General features: G+C 37.9%; 1 protein-coding gene across 8 annotated transcripts in view; it reads left to right on the forward strand.

Moving 5' to 3' along the window:
• Positions 1–22,028, forward strand: part of DYNC1I1 (dynein cytoplasmic 1 intermediate chain 1) — a 344,233-nt gene that overhangs the window by 276,574 nt on the left and 45,631 nt on the right. For 7 of the 8 annotated variants that reach the window (XM_054692369.1, XM_054692368.1, XM_054692370.1 and 4 more), the window contains 4 exons: positions 652–798; positions 4,708–4,821; positions 7,411–7,544; positions 12,105–12,249. In XM_054692369.1, coding sequence (XP_054548344.1) covers positions 652–798; positions 4,708–4,821; positions 7,411–7,544; positions 12,105–12,249 — 540 coding nt within the window. Of the gene's footprint in view, positions 1–651; positions 799–4,707; positions 4,822–7,410; positions 7,545–12,104; positions 12,250–13,642; positions 13,796–13,956; positions 14,232–22,028 lie in introns of those variants that run through there. The other variant, XR_008550710.1, reaches the window with a different exon arrangement.

Genomic DNA, 22,028 nt, shown 5'->3' on the forward strand with positions numbered 1-22,028 from the left:
CATGGCAGAGCTGGACTGAAATCCATTTCTGACTGTTTGTTAAAATAGGCAAAGAATAACATTAAGGATTGTCTGAAGTGGGCAGGATCAAGGTCAGTGAGGCAAGGGAATTTGGGGAGGAACCAGTTGGATCGGTCTGAGGTCAGTGCACTTCCTAGAAGTCTCCATTAAGCCAAAAACAAAAACAAAAGAAACACTCCATCTCAAAAGTTCTCAAAGCCTTGCCAACACTATACACATCATAACTTGATGTGGCCATGCCCTCAGAGTGAGGAGCTGCTTTGTAAAGACATCATGGTGAATTCGTATAGTTCTGATGCAATTTTATCGATAAATGGAAATGTCCATAAACTAAGCTTTACAGACCACAAAACCATGATGTACATAGATAGGTTTTATGCCTATTTGATGACATATCCAAGACTTCAAATTTCAAATTTCAGGGGGTAACCACCAGCCAACCTCTCAAGGAAAAGTCCTGTATCTGTGCATAAAATTTCCTACTGTCTTTGCACTTAACCATCCAGCTTTAAACTGCGTTTTGTTTTTCAGGATGTACTGAGTTTATGTGATGAACTGTTTTCTCTTCAGGGAAAAAACAAGCCTTCTCCAACTTTTCACAATACGTCTCTCTTCCCTTTACCCTCACAGTCCTCTGTGATGTCAGTCTGCTTTGCTCGTTTCCATCCCAACTTGGTGGTTGGTGGGACCTACTCGGGCCAGATCGTCCTGTGGGACAATCGCAGTCATCGAAGGACACCAGTGCAGCGGACACCCTTGTCGGCAGCTGCACACACAGTGAGTCAAGCTTTTGTCCCATCTCTGTTAAGTCACTTGAGCCCTGGAAGAGGGGTTAACTCAACTGAAAAAAGTACAGATGTCAGTAACTCTAGTTAGAAATATCTACTTTATAGTGATTGTTAACTTGACTGTGATTAAAAAAACTGGGAGACAAGCAGGTGAAAAAGCACTGAATTTAGAGAAATCTCTTAATAATCTGCAAGTTGTAAGTGCATAGAAAGGATCTTTTTGAATTTCCCAGAGGCCACCTTTGAGGATTGATTAAAACTTAAAAAGCACACAGAGAGATACTCTGGAAAAGGCATCTGTGAAGTTGTTTTTCTAAAGAAATCCTTTACATTTACATTTTAAGGTGGAAACTTCTATTTTCAAATAGACCACAAAGCGCAAGCATTTCATGTCTAGGGCTGGTAGATGGGACTATCGCTAACAGGCATTTTTGATTTGTGATGGGGGTTGCTGCTATGACTTTAAATTCTGGAATGTGTGGTATTAGTCTCAATAGTGAAGTCTGCAGTGACAATATAATCCCTAGGGTTAAAAGTCAACATCTCAAAGCCATTACCCATAATTTAGCAGAAGAGGTTCAGTATAGTCTTCGTAAGACAACTACGCTGTCATTTCCTTTAAGAGAATGACAGGTGTGTTTAGCAATTGTTTCGAGGAATGAGAAGATAGGCATGTCTCCATCAATCCCCGCTACCTTGACATTCAGGATAACTGATGTTCTTTCTCTGAAATGCCCAAATTATGCCCAATGATACAGCTCTACTATTGTTTCAATTTCCTTAATGTGGTTGCCTCATTTATTTCATCTGCTGGCTTCAAAACCATTCTGGCTTGAAAAATGGACTGCTTGGTGCTTTAGCTAAGACCATGAAGAGGAAAATTCTTCTGCTCTCGTAAGATTGACAATGGGAATTGACAAATACCAAGTCAGCCTTAATTCTGATTGACTTGGACCAAAGACATACACAGGTGAAACTAGTTCTTGGGAATCTTGGAAAATTGCTCTTGCTTCACCCCATTTCCCCAAACTAATAACAGAAAATTGTGACCCCAGAAGAAGATGGGCTTGATGCAGGTGTTTGCTCAAGTGGAATGAAACCACTCCTTGGCTCTATGTGAATATCTGGTGTGTTTGTGAGCACACCTTCTGAAATTTCAAAAAATAGTAAGTCCGAAAGGTAGAACAATGCACAATAAGCTTTTGGGGGAGAATCTAAATCCAGGAGCTCTTCTAAGGAGCTAAAGTTTCTTTGTCAAGTAACTTGGATATGACCATGATAACTGAAATACTCTTAAGATCAGACAGAGTAACCTTTTGTTAGAAAATAAAACAAAAAACTTTTTTTTCATGTTAGGCTGTGTTTAGTTGAATTCATAACTGAAAGTGCGCAGTTATTTTTTGTGACTGTCTTTCAACATTCACTTATGCCCGGCTGATTGGGACCAGGATCAAACAGGAGAAAGAGACCACCACAGATTACTAACTAATTTCCTTTCACACCCACCACACATATGCATTTGAGACAACAGGAAATCCTAATTAAAACAAAATCCTTCTGCCACACAGTAAGTTTATTCCTAAAGTAAATAAAACAATCTGGCATCTATACTGGAAAAATGAGCTCTACCATTTCTTTTTTGTTCCCATTAAGTAGAGGGTGTGTGTGTGTGTGTGTGTGTGTGGGCATGCCCACATGTCTGCTGCTGTTCTGGTTTCTTCATATCTCTCTCTTTTCAACTGAATTTTATTACTCATGAAAGCGCAGGCCAGTAGTACTGATTAAAGCCAGGGAGGAACTACCACACACAGGTCTTCTGCAGGTGTTTGGCTATATACATTCTTCTAGATGCCTTCTTTCCCTATTTCACTCTAAGGAATCCAATACACTGGGTTAAGGTGGTTTATGCTGTTGTTCAGAGGAATCCCAAGGATTCTTGTGGAAAAATACTAAGTAGATTTCAGGAGCATAACAATGTTTAGACCTTGCTTTCCCATTCTCCCATTCTAGAAAATGTGCTGGTTTAGGTGATAATTCACCTGTTCTTCCACTTGATTTTAAGGCAGAGTTTGGCCGCTGTGTGATTGCGCATTGCCATAGGTTCCACATACACCAGAGACTTAGAGCATTGTGTAGAGTCCTACAACTGGTCGGTACTTTTGATAATCAGAGACCCGGGTAACATTTAGTGTCAGTTCTCTGCGGTAATTGCCACTGACCAGATCCACTAAGACCTATTCATTTGAAAATTTCTGTAGGAACGTGGTGTGAAAATACACAGGGACTGAGTTGACTATCGGTTAGCAAGAGTAAATAGGTGATGCAATTGCCAAAAGAAGGTAATCTTAGGATAAATTAATACAGGCATATTTTTATCATGAGAAGTGACAATTCAGCAGTCTCTGGATCTCTATATTCTGCTCGTTAGAATATAAGGTAGACAGTTGTGTTTCATTCTCAGAACTTCAATGCAAGAGGAATTCAGACAAAATATATTAAAAAAAAAAAAAAGTGACCAGGATGGGGAAGGTACTCAAGAAACAGCTGAAGGAATTGATGATGATAAGTCTGGGTAAGACAAGACTGGGGGGGGAGTGTAGGAAAGGTTAATGTAACAATACTCTTTATTCAAAAAGATGAATTTTTTTTTTTACTTGATCTATGATCTCAGCGGGCACTGCACTAAAAGTACCTCTGTGAACTTTCTTTTTTCCCATTGGTGGAAGGAGGGAATTAATACTGAAACTGGCTACCCTTTAAGAAAGGTGTTCAAGCGGAGTCTGGATAATCACTGTACAGGCAGATGAGCAGCCGCACTAGATGATTATTATGGTTCCTTCTGGCCAGGAGTTTATATGATAATAATAGTTTGGGAAGCATCCTTTATATAATATCAACTTTCCAATATTAAAGATTATTTCATTGTAGTTGTGGCTAGGTATTATGGACAGTAACTCATCAAGAGTAAGACTCAGACTGTCAGCTATTTGCACAGAGAAGCATCAAGTACGCTGTGGTTTGGCCATTGATGGCTAAGCTGCCTTAAATCTAACCCAAATTACTGCTATGTTCTACTTATACTAACCTTCCATTTAGTGTTTAATGTGCAGCTGCAAATGATTTTTAGCCTACCATTTAGGATTCTACAGAGTGGGATAATCTACTAGAGTCATGACAGAACGTTAGAGTATCTTGCTTACAATTCCCGGGATGTAGAAATGACCTTTCTCAAGACCTTGGCCAAACCTAAGCCTCCACACTACCCCAACTGATATTTTGAAAAACAAATCTATCATTATCCTAGATTTTGCAGTAACATAAAAGAACCTAATTTTATCTCACTAGGTGCGCTGTGCCAGTAATTTCTACCACCAATGTCTCTCCCTCAAATTAAAGAAGCTGATGAATATTAGCCACTTTTTTTTATAAAGAACATTAAATGTTTGGCACTGTGACTATAATGCATTAAATTCCAGATTTAGTAACACTCGTTCCTTCCAAAAGTCAATAGTTGTACCCTTTTAAAGACTGTCTTTTTCCATCATTCATGGGGAGCTTAGAAGCCAAGCTATGAAGAATCACTCGAGCAATCCAAAATCACTTCCCCGTGCTGCTCTGGCCCCATCAATCCTCATTTGCTCTCGCTTCCTTCAGCTCTGTTTCACTGCCTCTGACTGAGCAAGGTGAAGCTTTGTAAGTATTTCCACTATTATGTGTTGCTGCCAGAGCTTTTAGAAAGAATCAGGTTCAAATCAAAAGTGGCAAATGACCTGAGGCTTGTATTACTGTAGGATTATGTCACTCTTTAATCCTTGTTTTAGAGTAATGTGTTTGACACTCAACTGTAAGCATTTCCTTTTGGATCGAAGTTTGATCCTCCATGTTTATGTTTTTGCAGCATCCCGTGTACTGTGTAAATGTTGTTGGGACCCAAAATGCTCATAACCTCATCACTGTCTCCACGGATGGAAAAATGTGTTCCTGGAGCTTGGACATGCTCTCATCTCCGCAGGTGGGTTTGTTTTCCCCTACACATAGGAGCATCCTGGTTAAAAGAGGTATCTGCCTAATGGAACATAGTTCCTAAAAGCCAAGCCCTCATATCCTATAGGAGCTAAAAAGAATGGATGCACTTGAAAGAGTGGGGTCTGCTATCAGTAGTCTCTTGAAGCCAAAACCCATTTCCTTTACCACAGATCATGTAATTATTGTAATACATTAATCCTTAGGTCAGTTTAAAGTGAAAAAGAAATAATCCATTTCAAAGTAATTATGGAAGTTGCCTGTGGTAGGAATTGTATTTACCCTACAGCATAGTTAAACAAATGCAAATGAGGTTAGAGTTTAGCATAGCAATCCCAGACAGGTACTTGTCTTGGAGAAAAGGTAGCCCAGCCAACAGAAACCCAAGTCCTTGCTTGTATCCATAGCCTAGACAACCACCGATATGTATAAAGAATTTATCAAACCATCTGTTTTCTTCCCTGAAATGTTTGCTAGCACGATTCCTGCCATTCCTTGCTCAATAAATAAATGAGAAGTGGAAAATGAAAAAGTTTCAAAGTTTCTAAACCACTACTGACTACACTATTGGGAACCAAAGGTGCAAACGTGGAACAGAGCTTTGGGAGGAGGCATCTATTGCAGTTTTCAGACCTTATGTATGTAAACATAGATACAAGAGAACACGTACACACACACACATAAACATACACACACACTCTCTCCACAGTGGTTGGTGGGGGAAAAAAAAGTACTTCACTACCCTCCAACTGAAAAACAGAGAAGAGTACACAGTTAAAGCCCTTGACAAAAATGTGAGGGTACATCATAAAAATTATAAAAGATACCTAGTTGATAATTCTCAATTTTAATATTCCCATTCCTTTCCCTGAAATAATCACCTTAGAATGTCTCTCACACAATTCTAGAAGACACTGAAGTTTCAACTTACATAAGAAAATGTGAAAACTATAGGGCCTCCTTTATGGAGATAAATACAGATGTAGAGAACACTATTAAAGACTCAATACATTCTCTGTATGGGGGCGGTAATGGGTGGAGAGAGAGAAAGCGCTAACAAACTCCTTACAATTTAACTTCCTCTATTTTGCTGATCTTTAACATTATATAAGTCAGAAGTTGTGGGTATTTTATGGTTTTCTCTTAAAATTTTCATCAGGGACTTGTTTTCTTTTAAAAGCATGGAGATTACCAACATACACAAGAGCAAACCTGCTATTTGGGAATTTTTAGTTGCCCATTTTGCTGATTAAACACGTATTTGTTTAGGTTAAAACCAGTCATATATGGGCTACAAGCCCATTTTATTAGTTTCAGCATGCCTGTAGACTCCTGTCTCTTTACAGAGATTGGAAGTTTCACGGCAGACTTCCCTGGACAGCAAGGATAGAGGGGAACATCCAACAGTTGCCTGGGTTTCTCTCTCTCCCAAGTGGGCAGCCAAGAAACAATACCTTCCCTGATGCTCCATTTTAGCAGTGCAGAAGAACATTCTCTGCATTAAATTGTTATAGCATTGCCTCATGGAGGCTCACGATGTGTGCATATCAGGTACGGTGGTGGGCATATCACATGACCCCATGGTCTGTGTACCCAGACTGTTAGCACGCACTTCCAGTTTATGGACTCCTTGACTGAGATGACCTGCTTTACTTGTTTGCACAAGATGACTGAATTCTCAAGCAACTACAATGACATGATTTTTAAAAATCATTTTGGGGGCCTCCCCTGGTGGCGCAGTGGTTGAGCGCTGAGCTGCGAGGCTGCCCGCAGCCTCTGCAGTGCTGGTTCGTTCCCCGGCTGCTGGCGAGGGTCCCACAAAAAAAAAAAATCATTTTGGGTACTGAGTGGCTATTTGATATAGATAGCCAGATTACTCACGAATGTTCGTGATACTTAATTCCTCTTCACTGTCAATAAACTTAATTCAGCAGAATTCTCTTAAAATACCCTTTAATACTGAATTTTAATAACCAGTTCAGATAAAATAAAAACTCTCTTTACTATCTTAAAGAATCATTTAAACACCATTCTTTGAGGCTTCTCGCCTACATCCCCAACAGTGGCCCTTCATGGAATCTAGTCCCTGTTGAAATCTGGTTTTGATGACCCGAGTGACAACTTTCTGGTTTTATTCCATGGAGGACACACACTCCTCCTTTGACAAATGTGCTTAGTCCATCTGATATTAATACATGTGTATTGTCACGAACAATTGATTTTGAAAATGTTTGTAAATACAAGGGTATTGTGTGTTTTATTAAAGCCTGGGGCTGACAAGTGTAACCATTACAGTATTATCTTTAGTTTCTGCACCATTAGTTTCAAAATTCTCACCTGTCATCTCTGCCTGACTTAAGAAGCAGCAGCACACGCTGATGAAATCCAGCCGGCCTGAAACCAGAGATACACAGAAGCAGGAATGTCAGGGGCAGTAAAGCGTGGTTTCTGGCACAGCTGGGGTCTTTTGTAACACTGTGAAAAGCAAACAGATGATTTAGCCAAATGATTTTTCCGTGCTATCTTTGGCACGGCAAGGAGTTGACAGAGGGAATGTAACCACTCTGTGTTTTGGTAGGAGAGCATGGAGCTGGTGTACAATAAGTCCAAGCCTGTGGCTGTTACCGGAATGGCTTTCCCGACAGGAGACGTCAATAACTTTGTGGTTGGCAGTGAGGAGGGTACAGTCTACACAGCCTGTCGTCATGGAAGGTGATTTTCCGTTTTCTTACAGATGACGCGTTCCTCATTTCCCAAAGTCTGTTATCACATTCTGGGTTGTAACCACCTTGCATTTATGAGAACAACATTACTGAAAAAATGCCCAAGTATAATCTCAAGTTTTCATTATCTTGTAGCAGCCGTCTGCTGTGGTCATCAGCCTTTTTTAAGTCTATTATGGTTTACATTGCCTTGAGGGAAAAAAGTTCAAGCTTCTTAGCATATAGTATGAGTCCTTGACTACCTTCCTCTTCCCAGCCTTAGCATGCTCCAGTTACAGGTACATCAGGAATAACAATTCCCAAATACTGCTTATCCCACCAGACCATTACTTTCAATTTCTTCTGTTGGGTCTGACATTTCTTGCTATTGGCCTGGTTAAGTCCTCTTGATCCTTCAAGAGCCAGCATAGAGGCCATGACATGCAGAAGCCTCTCCTGACTCTACTGAGCAAGGAAGCCATCCTTCCCTTATGAGTCTATGGCATGTTTATTCCTTTGATTTGTTCATTCTTTCACAAGAATTTCCTAAGAAGTCATCATGTGCTAGGCACCATCACATCATAAGGATGCAGTAAGACACAGGCCTGGGGTGCCTATTCTGGCTAAGGGGCAAAGACAATAAGCTAATAAATAATAAATGTTTTTTAAGAATAATTTCTATGAAGAAAGTCAGAGTAGAGTAAGTGAGCTAGGACCACAGGTACAGAATAGGTATGCTATTTTATATGTTTTTATGTATTCTTCTACAATAGCATTAATCACATTTTATTTTAATTACCATTTTGCCATTTTCCCTTACTAAATAATTTCCATTTCATCACTGATTCCTTGTCTGGTGTCAAGCACGCAGGAAGTGAATAGCTAAAAATCCACATGGGAAATAAAGAAATGACAATATCTAAATAATATAGAGAAGTGCCTTAGGCCCCTTTCTTCCAGTCAGCAAGAGTAGAACAGTATGACATATACAAGCCACTGTAGAGTTTTCAAGTGATAAGAACTCTGCCTTGATGGACACGACTGGCAAATGCCCCTGGGAAACAGATCCGTCAGGATGAAGTGAAATCCAATAATCTAGACCAGGTGATAAAATCACATGCAAAACTGAGATGAGAGGCCTCATCCCTCTTGAAAGGTTCAATTCTGTTCACTTGTGGTACTTAATTTCTCTTTCACTTTAGTAGTTGTAATTCAACTGATCTTTCATCATTTACATTTATCCCAGGCTCTTTATATTTAATAAGGAACCACAAATTGTGCAAAGTTCAAACTCCTGAGTTTTTGTGATTGGTAGAATTAGCAAGCATCGATGACCCAGCCATGTGATTTTTCCATTCACCCAATACGAGCTATGACGTTCCTATATTCTGCACCGAGAAACAAACAGCACTGGCACCACTCACAAGATTTAAAGATGACTAGAAAGCCATGCCTTATAATTCTATGCCCAGTGTTCCTCTTTCATAAGCATTGGCTAGGGACGTGCATTAAAGTCTTATTAAAGCATAAAAAGATTTGATCAAGTTGTTCATTCATGCAAATAGTTGCCGCACAGATAGATAGGCATCATTTAATCCAGGTTCCTACCTTCAAGAATGGTGGGAATGCAAATGCACAAATATCTGCAATACAACTAGAATGTCATGTGGCAGGAAAGAGACACAGAATGCAGTGGTCCAAACGTGGAGTCGCAACTTTGCCTACACATCTATTGGAATCAACATGTCATAAGTTCAATTGACTCAATTATCCAACTTAATGATCTATGAAGGATACAGAACATGATTATAGATAACTCAGGGTTTTTTTTCTCTAATCTGAATAACCTCTTACATGAGTATTTTTGTTCTGTGGCTATTGTCCTTTTCAAGCACAACCAAAATATGGACTGTGTTATTTTCTTTGTTGTTGTTGAGTCTCATCAGCTCTTTGCAGATTTTTGTGATCAGTCCTTTATCATTAGTGTTGTGTGCAAAAATGTTCTCCCAGTTGGTGGGGTTTCTCTTTGTTTTTGTTATTGTCTCTTTTGCTGTGCAGAAGCTCTTTAATTTGATGTAGTCCCAGCTGTTTATCTTTGCCTTCACTATCACTGCTTTGGGTGATGTGTCTGTAAAGATGTCTTTGATGTGAATATCACGTAGTGTTTCGCCTATATTTCCTTCTATGTATTTTATGGTTTCAGGTCTTATGTCTAGTTCTTTAATCCATTTTGAGTTGATTTTTGTAAAATAATCCAGTCAAAAAATGGACAGAGGAACTAAAAAGAAACTTCTCTGAAGAGGAAATGCGAATGGCCAACAGGCATATGAAAAAATGTTCAACATCACTTGCAATCAGGGAAATGCAAATCAAAACTACCATGAGATACCATCTCACACCAGTGAGAATGGCACATATTAAAAAAACTAGCAACAACAAATGTTGGCGAGGGTGTGGAGAAAAAGGAACTCTTCTGCACTGTTGGTGGGAGTGCAAACTGGTCCAACCACTATGGAGAGCTGTGTGGAGATTTCTGGATCTACTAAACATAGAGCTTCCACAGGATCCAGCAATTCCACTCCTAGGTATTTACCCAAAGAACACAGAAACATCAATTCCAAAGAACACCTGCACCCCTATGTTTATAGCAGCACTGTTTACAATAGCTAAGCTTTGGAAACAGCCCAAATGCCCAAAAATAGATGACTGGATCAAGAAGATGTGGTACATATATACCATGGAATATTACTCAGCATTCAAAAAAGATAAACACATGCAATTTGCAGCAACATGGATGACGCTGGAAGGGATCATGCCCAGCGAAATAAGCCAAAAAGAAAAAGAAAAATACCGGATGGTCTCACTCATAGCAGGAATCTAGAAAACTTAAATAAGGGACAAGGAAAATGAATAACTATAAGAAAGTGAAAATCAAAATCAACAAAAACTATGAACCAGAGACACTTTTTGGGGGGCGGGGGGCGGGAGGGGAGGGATTGGGATCAGAATGGGGGGATTGCAATTGTATGGGGAATATAAAAATAAAATTTATTAATTAAAAAAAAAAAGAATTACTATGAAACTCAGTGTAAAAAAAAAAAAAAAATATGGACTGTGGTTCAAAGGAAGAGTCCCCAAGGTACACGACACCGATCTTTTTACAACAAGCTTGATTCTGCTTTTCACAAAGGTCCATCCATCTGAAATATATAATACAGACCCTAGTAAAGTTGCAAAGTAGCCAGCATTTGGCTGTGTAGCAATAATTTCAAATGGGTCATACTTAGGGACCCAGAGGCAGGGATTTCTATTTTCCACCTAACATAGAGAAGGTGCAAATCCACTTCCATAAATTAAACAAGGTCCTCATTTTGCACCCTATAAACCCTTTCAGGATGCTGTTAAGAGCAAGTGGAGTCTCACCAGGGGCCACTTCAAAGATCAGTTCCACGTGTTCATTAGAACAAATTTAAATGATCACGTGTGTGAAAGGGCTGTTAGCAGTTTCACTGGGCATAATTTTTGAGTGCCTGTTACATGGAACACACACTGCAGCACTTTGCTCATGATGTCAAATTTTGCTCAGCACACTGACATTTATTGGTGCTCCAGAAGTCAAAATGTTTTAATAACTTAACTCATTTTTACTCTGGTGACACAATATTTAGATTCCACAATTCCTATGTATTTGTCATATGTGTAACCTCATGCACATCAGATTTTACAATATTGCACTTTAGTATATTTTCTAGTTGGTTATGATTGCATACAGACTATTATGTGGTAATGGGGGTGGGGGGAAGTGGCAATAATCCCAGCTTAAGCAAAGTATGTCTGTTGATAACTTTCAAAATGTATATCACTATTTCTCAAAAGTTGTTTTGTTGAAAAAAAGGGCATACATTTGTCTCTTTACCTTTGTTATTTCTTTCAACAAATATTTGTCAAGCACTTACTATATACAAAACATTTGGTAACAAGAAAGGCAAAGCACCAGACCTTATGGAATTTATATTTAGTGGACTTGCAAATCTCTCTTCTGCTTTTAGTGAAGAAATCATTTTCTCCATATTACATTTAAATTATGTGTATTATTTTCTGGTGACAAGAGTTTTGATGAATATTACATTTTAGGTATGTCAGCCTAAGAAATTTCCTTGAAAAGATAAATGTAGGTATACGAGGATGTGTGGAATTTTACAGCCACTAGGCTCCCCAAAGGGAGTTAAAAAGGAACAGGTGCCAAATGTCATAACAAGAATACACTTATTAAAAATATGAAAGCTTCTGAGTCTAAGTATGTATGTTTACAATTATAGTAGCTGCATCAACAATGGTAGAATTTGAGGAACACCTATAATAGAATATTTCTATTACAAAAATAGTCTAGCACGTTTGCAAACAATTTCTTTCTCTCAAGGTAACTGTGAAAGTGATTTCATCGTTGATGATGCATGGTTCTTCTAAATTATGGTGATGTAATCACACAGACAAAAGTTTTGTTTGTTTTTAAGCATGCACTGGTTTTAAAAGGTCACTGAAATTCTGTTCATGTGTGGTCTTCGTGCAGCAAAGCAGGTATCGGTGAGGTCTTTGAAGGTCACCAAGGGCCAGTGACAGGAATTAACTGCCACATGGCAGTGGGTCCAATCGACTTTTCACACCTGTTTGTCACATCATCATTTGACTGGACTGTCAAACTGTGGACTACAAAGGTAAGAATACCTTGATTGAAATTTCTCAGAATAATACACAGGCAAAGGACAATGTTTTGTTCCCCGTGGGGAGTTATAGAGAATGTGAAGTCTCTTCCATATTACCTGGCACTGTGGGAATTTGGACAACCTGCTGGGGAGCCTGAAATGCCTCAGAGCTAATTAACATTCATTTTCCAGCCCCATTTTATTTATTTTTCAATATTTCATTATCACTTGAAAATATTCTAATTGTAAAATGTTCAAATAATGATGAAACCTCAACACTAACCCTGCCCACAAATTTCCCTTCATTGTCCTCTCCCTGGAAATAACCTTGGTTACCAGCTTAGTGTTAATCTTACAGAGCTTTGCATCACTCACATGCATACAAATGTTCCTACATAAATATAATGCTTGGATTGGGGAAAGGGTTGTTTTGAGCCTTTGGAGGTTTTTAAGCTAGCAAATGATACCATATTATTTGTATCTGAAAAGATCATTCTGAACATGTAGGAGAGCAAGATAAGGAAAGACCACCTAGAAGGAAGGTACAGTAATTTAGGGAAGAAATGACAGTGGTTTAGACCAGTAGTTTGGGATGGAGAGTACCAGAGGAATTGGTGAGCCATTTAAGAGATAAAAGCCACAGAATTGGTGATTGATTTGATACCAAGGTGAGACTAGGATCATCAGAAAAAAATCCCAGGTTTGTGATGGAGGCTACTACTGATTTGTGGGAACTTTCACTGCACTGGAAAATGCCAGAGGAAGGGCATGTCGGAGAAGAACTTTGCACAAATTGAATCTCATGCTCCTGGCAGAGTAAAGTCACAATGTCCACTAGGCAGTTTGATATGGAACACAGAAGCAGAGGAAGAATGCTGGACTGCAAGTATACACTTAGTAGTAGTCAGATTTGCAAGAAGGGATTTTAAAATAAACGCTAAGGCACAATCCAGAGTAAAAGGGATATAAGGAAATAAGCAGGAGAAATGGAACCAGACAAGGAGATTAAAACAGATAAGGTAGCCCAAGAAATAGGAGAAAACTTCAAATTTGTCTGTGTGTGTGTGTGTGTGTGTGTGTGTGTGTGTGTGTGTGGCTTCATGGGTATTAATGGAGAAAACTGTGCCAAGATGACAGAGTTAGCTCCTAACTGTATGAAAAACAACGTCACTTGTAAGAGAAATTCAAGCTAGAACCAATTTCAGAAACTGACTTTCAACTATCAGATTGCCAAGAACCCAAAATTTTGATAATATACTCTGTAAGTAGACTGAAAGAAAACAGTTTTTCCTCACACATTGAAATTGGAAATCCAAAAATGATAAAACACCATGGAGGAGAATTCAGCAACTTCTGAAAATAATATATACAAATTAGCTCATTGACAGAACAATTCCCACTCTAGGAATTTGTGCGAAAGATGTACTAGCAAAATAAGACAAAAGCTTCTGCAGAGGGATTTCATAATCACAAAATGCTGGAAACAACCCAAAAGTCCATCAACAGATCACTGGATGATCAAAAATATGGTACATCCACATGAAAGAAAACTGTTCAGGTATAGTAAGAAATGAAGACTTTCACATTCTATTCAGGAATGATTTCTGGCGTATATATTTATTTATTTGAAAACAAAATTTATTTTCTCATTTGTAAAATTTCCAGTTTCTCTGATTCTTTTTTTGTTTGTTTGTTTTTAATTGTATTTTTTTTATTCAGATAGCACTGGTTTACAACACTGTATATGATTTAGAGGCATAAGTTCACCATCACTTATCCTCAGAGAAATGCAAATCAAACCACAATGTGATACCACCTCACATCCGAGAGAATAGCCCATAGCAAATGTCAGAAACAAGAAGCATTGGTGAGGATGTGGAGAAGAAAGAACCTCCTACACTGTTGGTGGGAATGTAAACTGGTCCAGCCCCTTTGGAAAACAGTGTAAGATATATTTTTAAATGAGAAAGCCAAGGTGGTGGAAAGTACAAATAGGATATTGTCATTGTTTAGTGTTATATTTATATATATCATATATTTTTAAATATTGGAAAGATAAACCACATACACACAGATATTATTTATAGAAGGTAGGAGGCTGAAAGAAACTAATAGCCATGCTTCACTGAATATGCCTTATTTGTACATTTGGTTTGGAAGCCATATGAATATCTTGCACAATTACAAGACAAAATAAAATAACGAAGCTGCCCGCAGCCTCTGCAGCGCTGGTTTGATCCCCGGCCACAGGCAAGGGTCCCACATGGCGTGCAGACCTCTCCTATCACGCCCGCTGCTCCCCTCAGCAGTGTATTTCGTCAGTCAGCCTGTTCTGTTCCCCACTCTGGCTCTGGTGAATTCTCTCACCCTCCCACTCTTCTGACTGTACCCAGTGTTTATATAAATAAATAAATCCTTTAAAAAAAATTCAACTTTAGTGTGGTTCAAGGTGGAGGGAAAACCTTACAGTAAGGAATGATTGTAAGTGACTTTAAAGTCCTATATTTGTTTTTTTTATTTTATTTTTATATTCCCCATATAATTACAACCCCCTTATTTCGACCCCAATCTCTCCTTTCCCTGCCCCCCACCCCCAAAGAGGGTCTCTGGTTCATAGTTGCTTGTTGATTTTGATATTGTCTTTCTTATAGTTATTTTTTTCCCTATATTTGCACTCTACATTTCTAAAGGAGTATATTTTAAGAATCAAAAGTACCTAAAAATTTTTACTTCCAGTAGTCATATTGTCACTCTTATTCTGACATTGTTGCATTTATATAATGAGATAAATTGAATATGTTGATGTGATTGAGGATTGATCAGCTGGGTTGAAAGGAAATATAAATACAAGAAGTTAAGTAAAAACCCTGTAGTAATCCTGAATTTGAGCTGGACATAGCTATGAAGACTCAAGATGAAAAAAATCTGTAGAGACTCTTTTAAATCTAAAAGAATACATACTCACAGCTCTACCTATCAGACACATCTATTTTGTCATAATGGAAATCAAACACTACAAATGTCTTGTCAAAGGACTTGGAAGTCAAGTTGAATAAGTGCCCCTTGGTCAAATAACATCAATAAGGATAACAGATTCATGAGTTCACAATGATACTGAAAAAAGGAGGGAAAAACTCATTGGTTATCTTTGGAGGATACTAAGGGAACCAACACATTATTTTGGAGACTGATGAGTAAAAGAATGAATGAATTATTAATTCAGGAAGAAGCAAACATTTATTCTGTCTTTTCTACATAATTTGTACTTCAGGGTTACTAGGTGTAAGTACTGTAATAAAGGAAAGTTTTTCTTTATAGAGATATTCTGCTAATATTAGGAAGAAGAAATGATAGGATTTGAATATGATCAAATCATGATCTAGGCAGTTACTGTTGTTAATATCATAAAAATAGAAACAATTTTCATTATTTTGGAAGCATACAATACCATCTTTGAAGTAGGTTTGGTCACCAAATCAAATCTGAATCTTATCAATCCACCAGATCTCTGAGTGTCCATGCATTAGGAGATACAGATGCAAAATGTTAAATAATACCAGGTATGCAATCAGCCAAACCCACACTGTGGTGAAATGTATGGATTAACTGATTTCATTGCTCCAAAAAAAGTTTTGAGGGGATAAAATATATACAGAGGTGGAAAGTATGTATCAAAACAAAATAAAACAAAATAGAACAATAGAACCAAAATAGAACCAATCTCAAAATATGGGTCCTATATTGATCTTGATTCAAACAAACCCCATTAAAAAAAATAGAAGGCTATTAGGGAAATATGAATGTTATCTGATATTTGTTGATATTATTATTGGGTTTGATAATGATGTTGTGATCATTTTAAAAGGTTTCCTTTTAGAGATGTGTACTGAAATATTTAAAGGAGCTCTCTTATGTCAGAAATTTGCTTCAAAATACACAGATATAGATGAATAAATAGATATCTACGTATGATTTTATATATATAAACATCCTTATGGATATCTAGATGAATATAGATGAATAAGATTTGCCATTTACTGATATTGAAGTTAGATATTATTCTATTTTTATTTATTCTATTATTATATTGAAGTTAGATATTATTCCATTTCTGAATGTTTGAAATTTTTATGTCCCCCCCCAAAAAAGAGAAAGGAGCAACCAATAGTAACAAATATTTCAAAGAAGTAACATCAAAACTGAAATATGTCCTTGTATTTAGCAACTTGGAAACCTCTAGTGCCAATGACAAGTCTAGTCTCAGGGAAACATGGTTAGGGTGGAACTCACATGACCTAACGGGCTAAGGAATGAATGGAAAAGCAAGGAAGCACTGAAGAAAAAGTTAAGTTTGGCTGTAAGTAGAGGAAGATAAATGGTAGAAAAGCATTTTTTCCTACTCTTTCCTTTCCTTTTTAAGATTATGGGGAGTTTTGAGGATGATGATGTTATTGTAGGAGAGTAAAGAAAAAGATCAGAAAATATTTAAGGACAAGGCACAGAAAGCATACTGGTCATGCTGGAGTGAATGAGATGCACAGCACAGGCAGTGGCATTTGTTTTGTTGTAGTAACAGGAAGGTATGAGGGCTCTTTCTTTGCCAACCTCCCCAGCACTTGTTGTTTTTGGTATTCTCACAAGCATAAGGTGGTATCTCATTGTGGTTCTGATTTACATTTCCCTAATAATAAACAAAGATAATTTTTTTTCTTTTGTCTATTGACCATCTGTATGTCTTTTTTGGAGAAGAGTCTGTTAAGATCTTTTGCCCATTTTTTGATTGCATTATTGATTTGTTGTTACTGAGTTATATGAGTTCTTTATCCACCTTAGCTACTGACCCCTTGTTGAATGTATGGTGTGCACATATTTTCTCCCATCCATTAGGATATCTTTTGAGTGATAGTTTATTTCATCATGCAGAAGTTTTTAGTTTGGTGTAGTTTTATTTGTTTACTTTTGTTTTGGTTTCCCTTGCCACTGGAGTTGAGTGCCCCGAGACATCTCTGAGGTCATTGTTATAGAGCGCAGCACCTATGTTTTCACCTATGTATTTTATGGTTTCAGATCTTATATCCATGTCTTTAATCCATTTTGAATTACTCTTTGTATAAAGTGTGAGAGTGGTGCAGTTTTACTGGTTTACATGTAGCTGTCCAGTTTACCATACTATTTGTTGAAAAGGCTTTTCTTTTCCAGTGAATGCTCTTGGGTCCTTTGTCATAAATTAACTGTCCAATAAATGTGGGTTTATTTTCCAGCTCTCAATTCTATCCCATTGAGGTAAGTTGAAATATTCTAAGTGAGGAGTAGAGGTACTGAAGAGAACAGGTTTCAACTGGTTACAGAAGAGAACAAGAAGATCCAGTTAGGGGAACAAAGATAGACTCTGTACGGTGTCGAGAACCCATCTGGGATGGACACCAGACAGTTTCAGTGGCATCAATCTTCATGATATGCTTCTTCCAATAGAGCTTAGCAGTGCCAACAGGAGCATGGATAAGAGGAATGGTTAGATGGATCCTGGGTTGGCACTTCTTCTTAAGGATACAGCAAGGGAGATGGTAAGTTTATAAGAGAAGTAGGATAACACTGAGACAGGTCAAAGAGGGAGTTTTGCATGAGAAAGATGAAGATGAAGGCAAATGAGTTTAACATGGAATGAGAAATACAGGGTATGGTGGAAACATCTGTAGGGGAGGAGAGCAATGAGGGGTTGGTTCAGATGAAATAAGCACTAATAGATTTTCTAGAAAATTCTATGAGATCACCAAGAATGAGGAGAGGAGAGGCAAAAAGTGGCTTGGAATTCTGAACAGGAGGCTAATTTTTAACTCCCAAATTCTAACGAGGACAGCATGAAGGAAGAGAGGATTAAAACATTACATTGTCTTCTTTCTGCACCTCTACCTACCATGCCAAGTTTCATCCTTTAAACCACAGTCAGGGAAGGTTTCACACTAAAGCAGAAACTTTATTGGAATAGTTTACCTGGCAAATAGAGGACCAGGCTGCTTTCCAGGCAGCTGAATCAACAATTTCATGAGCAGCCATTTAAACCTAAATCCAGTTAGGGAATGTCATGCCATGAGGCTGGAAAGACTGCTCCATATTTGTGTATGTCTATAATTGCGTAGGTTTATTTGTTTTATAAATGATGACAAGTCATGTTAGGAGTGCATCAGAATTTAATTTGGGGGAGTATTCATGGGAACTGAATTCCAGAGATGGGGGATGGGAGATAGGACCAACATTTGCTGAGGCCATGCTATGCACCAAACATTGTGCTAAATGTGTTATATACATTAAGCCACTAAATCCTTAGAATGCACTTAGGAGTAAATAGTATTATCACATTTTATAGAAGAAAAAACAGGCATAAAAGAGTTTAAATAACTTGCCTGATATGCTCAGTGAAAAAGGGGGAAACTTGATTCAAACCCAGATGTGCATTCTTTTCCACACACACAGTCTAAGCCTAGAGACAGGGACTTTTGTCAGTGGTAGAGGTCTTCAGTTTGTGGGGAAGACAAATCTCAGAGAGAAAATCAACCAGATACAGTGATTGAGAATGGAGTCAATGATGTATCTGATATGCCTGCCTGGTCAAAGAATTGTGGTACCAGTGACTGCGACAGGAAACAAGAGGAGGAAGAGGAGCAAGTTTGGGATGGGAGTAGAAAACTGGCAGTCGGGGACATGCTCCAACAAAGATATCTGGAAATTCCTAAAAAGTATTTGAAGATATTGTGTCCTTTGGGTAGATTCCTAGGAGTGGAATTGCTGGGTCATATGGTAGCTCCATTTTCAGTAGTTTGAGGAACCACAACACAGCTTTCTATAGTGGTTGGATCAGTTTGCATTCCCACCAGCAGTATAAGAGAGTTCCTTTTTCTCCACATCCTTGCCAACATTTGTTGTTGCCTGTTTTTTAATGTGTGTTATTTTCACTGGTGTAATACCACAATGGTGGTATCTCATTGTGGTTCTGATTTGCATTTTCCTGATTATGAGGGATGATGGGGCCTCCCCAGTGGCGCAGCAGGTTGAGCGCAGCATTGTGAAGCTGTTGCCTGTTTTATAATGTGTGTTATTCTCACTGGAGTAATACCACAATGATGGTATCTCATTGTGGTTTTGATTTGCATTTTCCTGATTATAAGGGATGATGTGGCCTTCCTGGTGGCACAGCGGGTTAGGCAGAGTGCTGTGAAGCTGTCCCAGCCTCTGCAGCATGGGTCAATTCCCAGCCGGCCAGGGAAAAACCCACATGGTGCAGCAGACCTCTCCTGTCTTGCCCTTGCTCTCCTCAGCAGTGTATTTCAGTCAGTCTGCCTGTTCTCTTCCCTGCTCTGTCTCTGGTGAATCCTTTCTCACACACACACACACACACACACACACACACACACCCATGTGCCTCTGGTCTGTACCCCAGCTCTTGTATAAATAAATAAAATCTTAAAAAAAAAAGTGATGATGAACCTCTTTTCATATACCTGTTGGTCATTTGTATTTCCTCTTTGGAGAAGTGTCCTTTTAGCTATTCTGCCCATTTTTTGATTGGATTGTTTACTTTGTTTTTGTTGAGTCATGCGAGCTCTTTGTAGATTTTTATGATTAGTTGTATTGTGTGCCAACATTTTCTCCCAGTCAGTAGCATGTCTCTTTGTTTTGGTTAGTGTCTCTTTTGCTATACAGAAGCTTTTTAAGCTTGTTAAGCTTTGATGTAATCCCAGTTGTTTCTTTTCCTTCACTTTCTTTGCTTTGGAGGGTGTGTCTTTAAAGATGTCATTGAGATGTATGTCATGTAGTGTTTTATATATTTTCTTCTATATATTTTATAGTTTCAGGTATTACATTAAGGTCTTTTATCCATTTTGAGTTGTTTTTGTGCATGGTGTGAAGTAGTAGTCTAGCTTCATTCTTTTGCAAGTAGCAGTCCAGTTTCATCAGTACCATTTATTGAACAAACTGCCCTTGTTTCACTGGATATTCTTTGCTCCTTTGTCAAAAATTAGTTGTCCATAAATATGTGGGTTTATTTCTGGGTTTTCCATTCAATATGATTGGTGTGTTTGTCTGTTTTTGTTCCATTACCATACTGTTTTAATTATTATGGCTTTGTGTATAATTTGAAATTAGGGAGTGTGATCCCTCATTCTCCTTCTTTTTAGACAGGAGAGCTTTGGCTCTTTGAGGTTTTTTGTGGTTCCATATGAATTTCATCAATATTTGTTCTACTCATTCATTTCTTCTTAATCTGAATGTATGCATAAAATTCAAGGGAAATAGCAATACCTTTTAAAATTACTAATCATTTTTACAAGACTATGCCTGAAAATGGTTAAGTTAGTAATATTTATTTTAAACTCATTTGGTAAATGAGTCATATGATGATTTAAACAAATGTGAGACAAGTAAGAATGGCTATAATCAAAAAGAAAAGATGGCAAGGATGCGGATAAAAGGGAACCCTTATGCACTGCTGGTGGGAATATAAATTAGTGCAATCATTAGGGAAAACCATATGAAGTTTCCTCAAAATATTAAAAATAACACCATATGATCCAGTAATTCCACTTACAGCATTTATCCAAAGAAAATGAAAACACTAACTCAAAATTAGATATCTGCACCCCAGTTGACTGTAACATTATTTACAATATCTAAGACATGGAAATAACCTAAGTGCCCATTGATAAGTGAGTGGATAAAGAAAATGTGACAGATAGACAGACAGACATAAACAAAAAGATAATCTTGTCATTTGTGACAATATGGATGGTTTTGAGGGCATTATGCTAAAGTGAAGGAAGTCAGAGAAAGACAAAGTATCATATGATCTCATAGTTGGGATCTAAAAAAAAATTATATTAATAGATACAGAAAACAGACTGGTGGTTGCTAGAGCTGGGGTGAGGGTGGGTGAAATTATTCCCATTACCTATATACATAGTTTGATTTAAATTTTCCATGAAGGTGGATGGCACTGGAAGGGATCATGCTCAGCAAAATAAGCCAGAAAGAAAAAGAAAAATACTGGATGGTCTCACTCATAGCAGGATTCTAGAAAACTTAAATAAGGGACCAGAAAAAAAAAACTATAAGAAAGTAAAAATCAAAATCAACAAACAACTATGAACCAGAGACACTCTATGGGGGGTGGGAGGCAGGGAGGGGAGGGATTGGGGTCAAAATAAGGGGGTTGCAATTGTATGGGGAATATAAAAATAAAATATATTAAAAAAAAAGAAGGGAGATGACACAATTTCAGATCAAAATAAATAAATAAATAAATAAAAATAAATTTTCCATGAAGGGAGTCTCTCTGGTGGTGCAGGGGTTAAAGTCTCAGTACTATCAAGCTATGCCAGCCACTTCAGCATGAGTCAGATACCAGGCCAGGGAGCTAAACCACATGGCATGGTAGACCTCTCCTGTTTCACCCACTGCTCCCCTTAGCAGTGTATTTCAGTAAATCTGCCTTTTCTGCTCCCCACTCTGTCTCTGGTGAGTCCTCTCACTGCCTGTACCTCTGGCCTAGACCCCAGTTCTTGTATGCATAAATAAATAAAATAAATCTTTAAAATAAATAAATAAATTTCCCATGAAGATTGGATAGGTCAGAATTTTGAACTGGGAAAGGCTAACGATAACATTGAAAATGAGGGGGAAGAGGGAGTTCTAAACAGTCCTCCAAAGAGTAGTTTAGTTCATGAGCACCAAAAACTCACATTGATTAAAGATGGAAAATTAATAGTATTAATAGTATTACAGTATTATTTTTTTTT

The sequence above is a fragment of the Talpa occidentalis genome, unplaced genomic scaffold (assembly GCF_014898055.3).
Source record: "Talpa occidentalis isolate TD23 unplaced genomic scaffold, MPIMG_talOcc4v2.1, whole genome shotgun sequence".
NCBI lineage: Eukaryota > Metazoa > Chordata > Mammalia > Eulipotyphla > Talpidae > Talpa > Talpa occidentalis.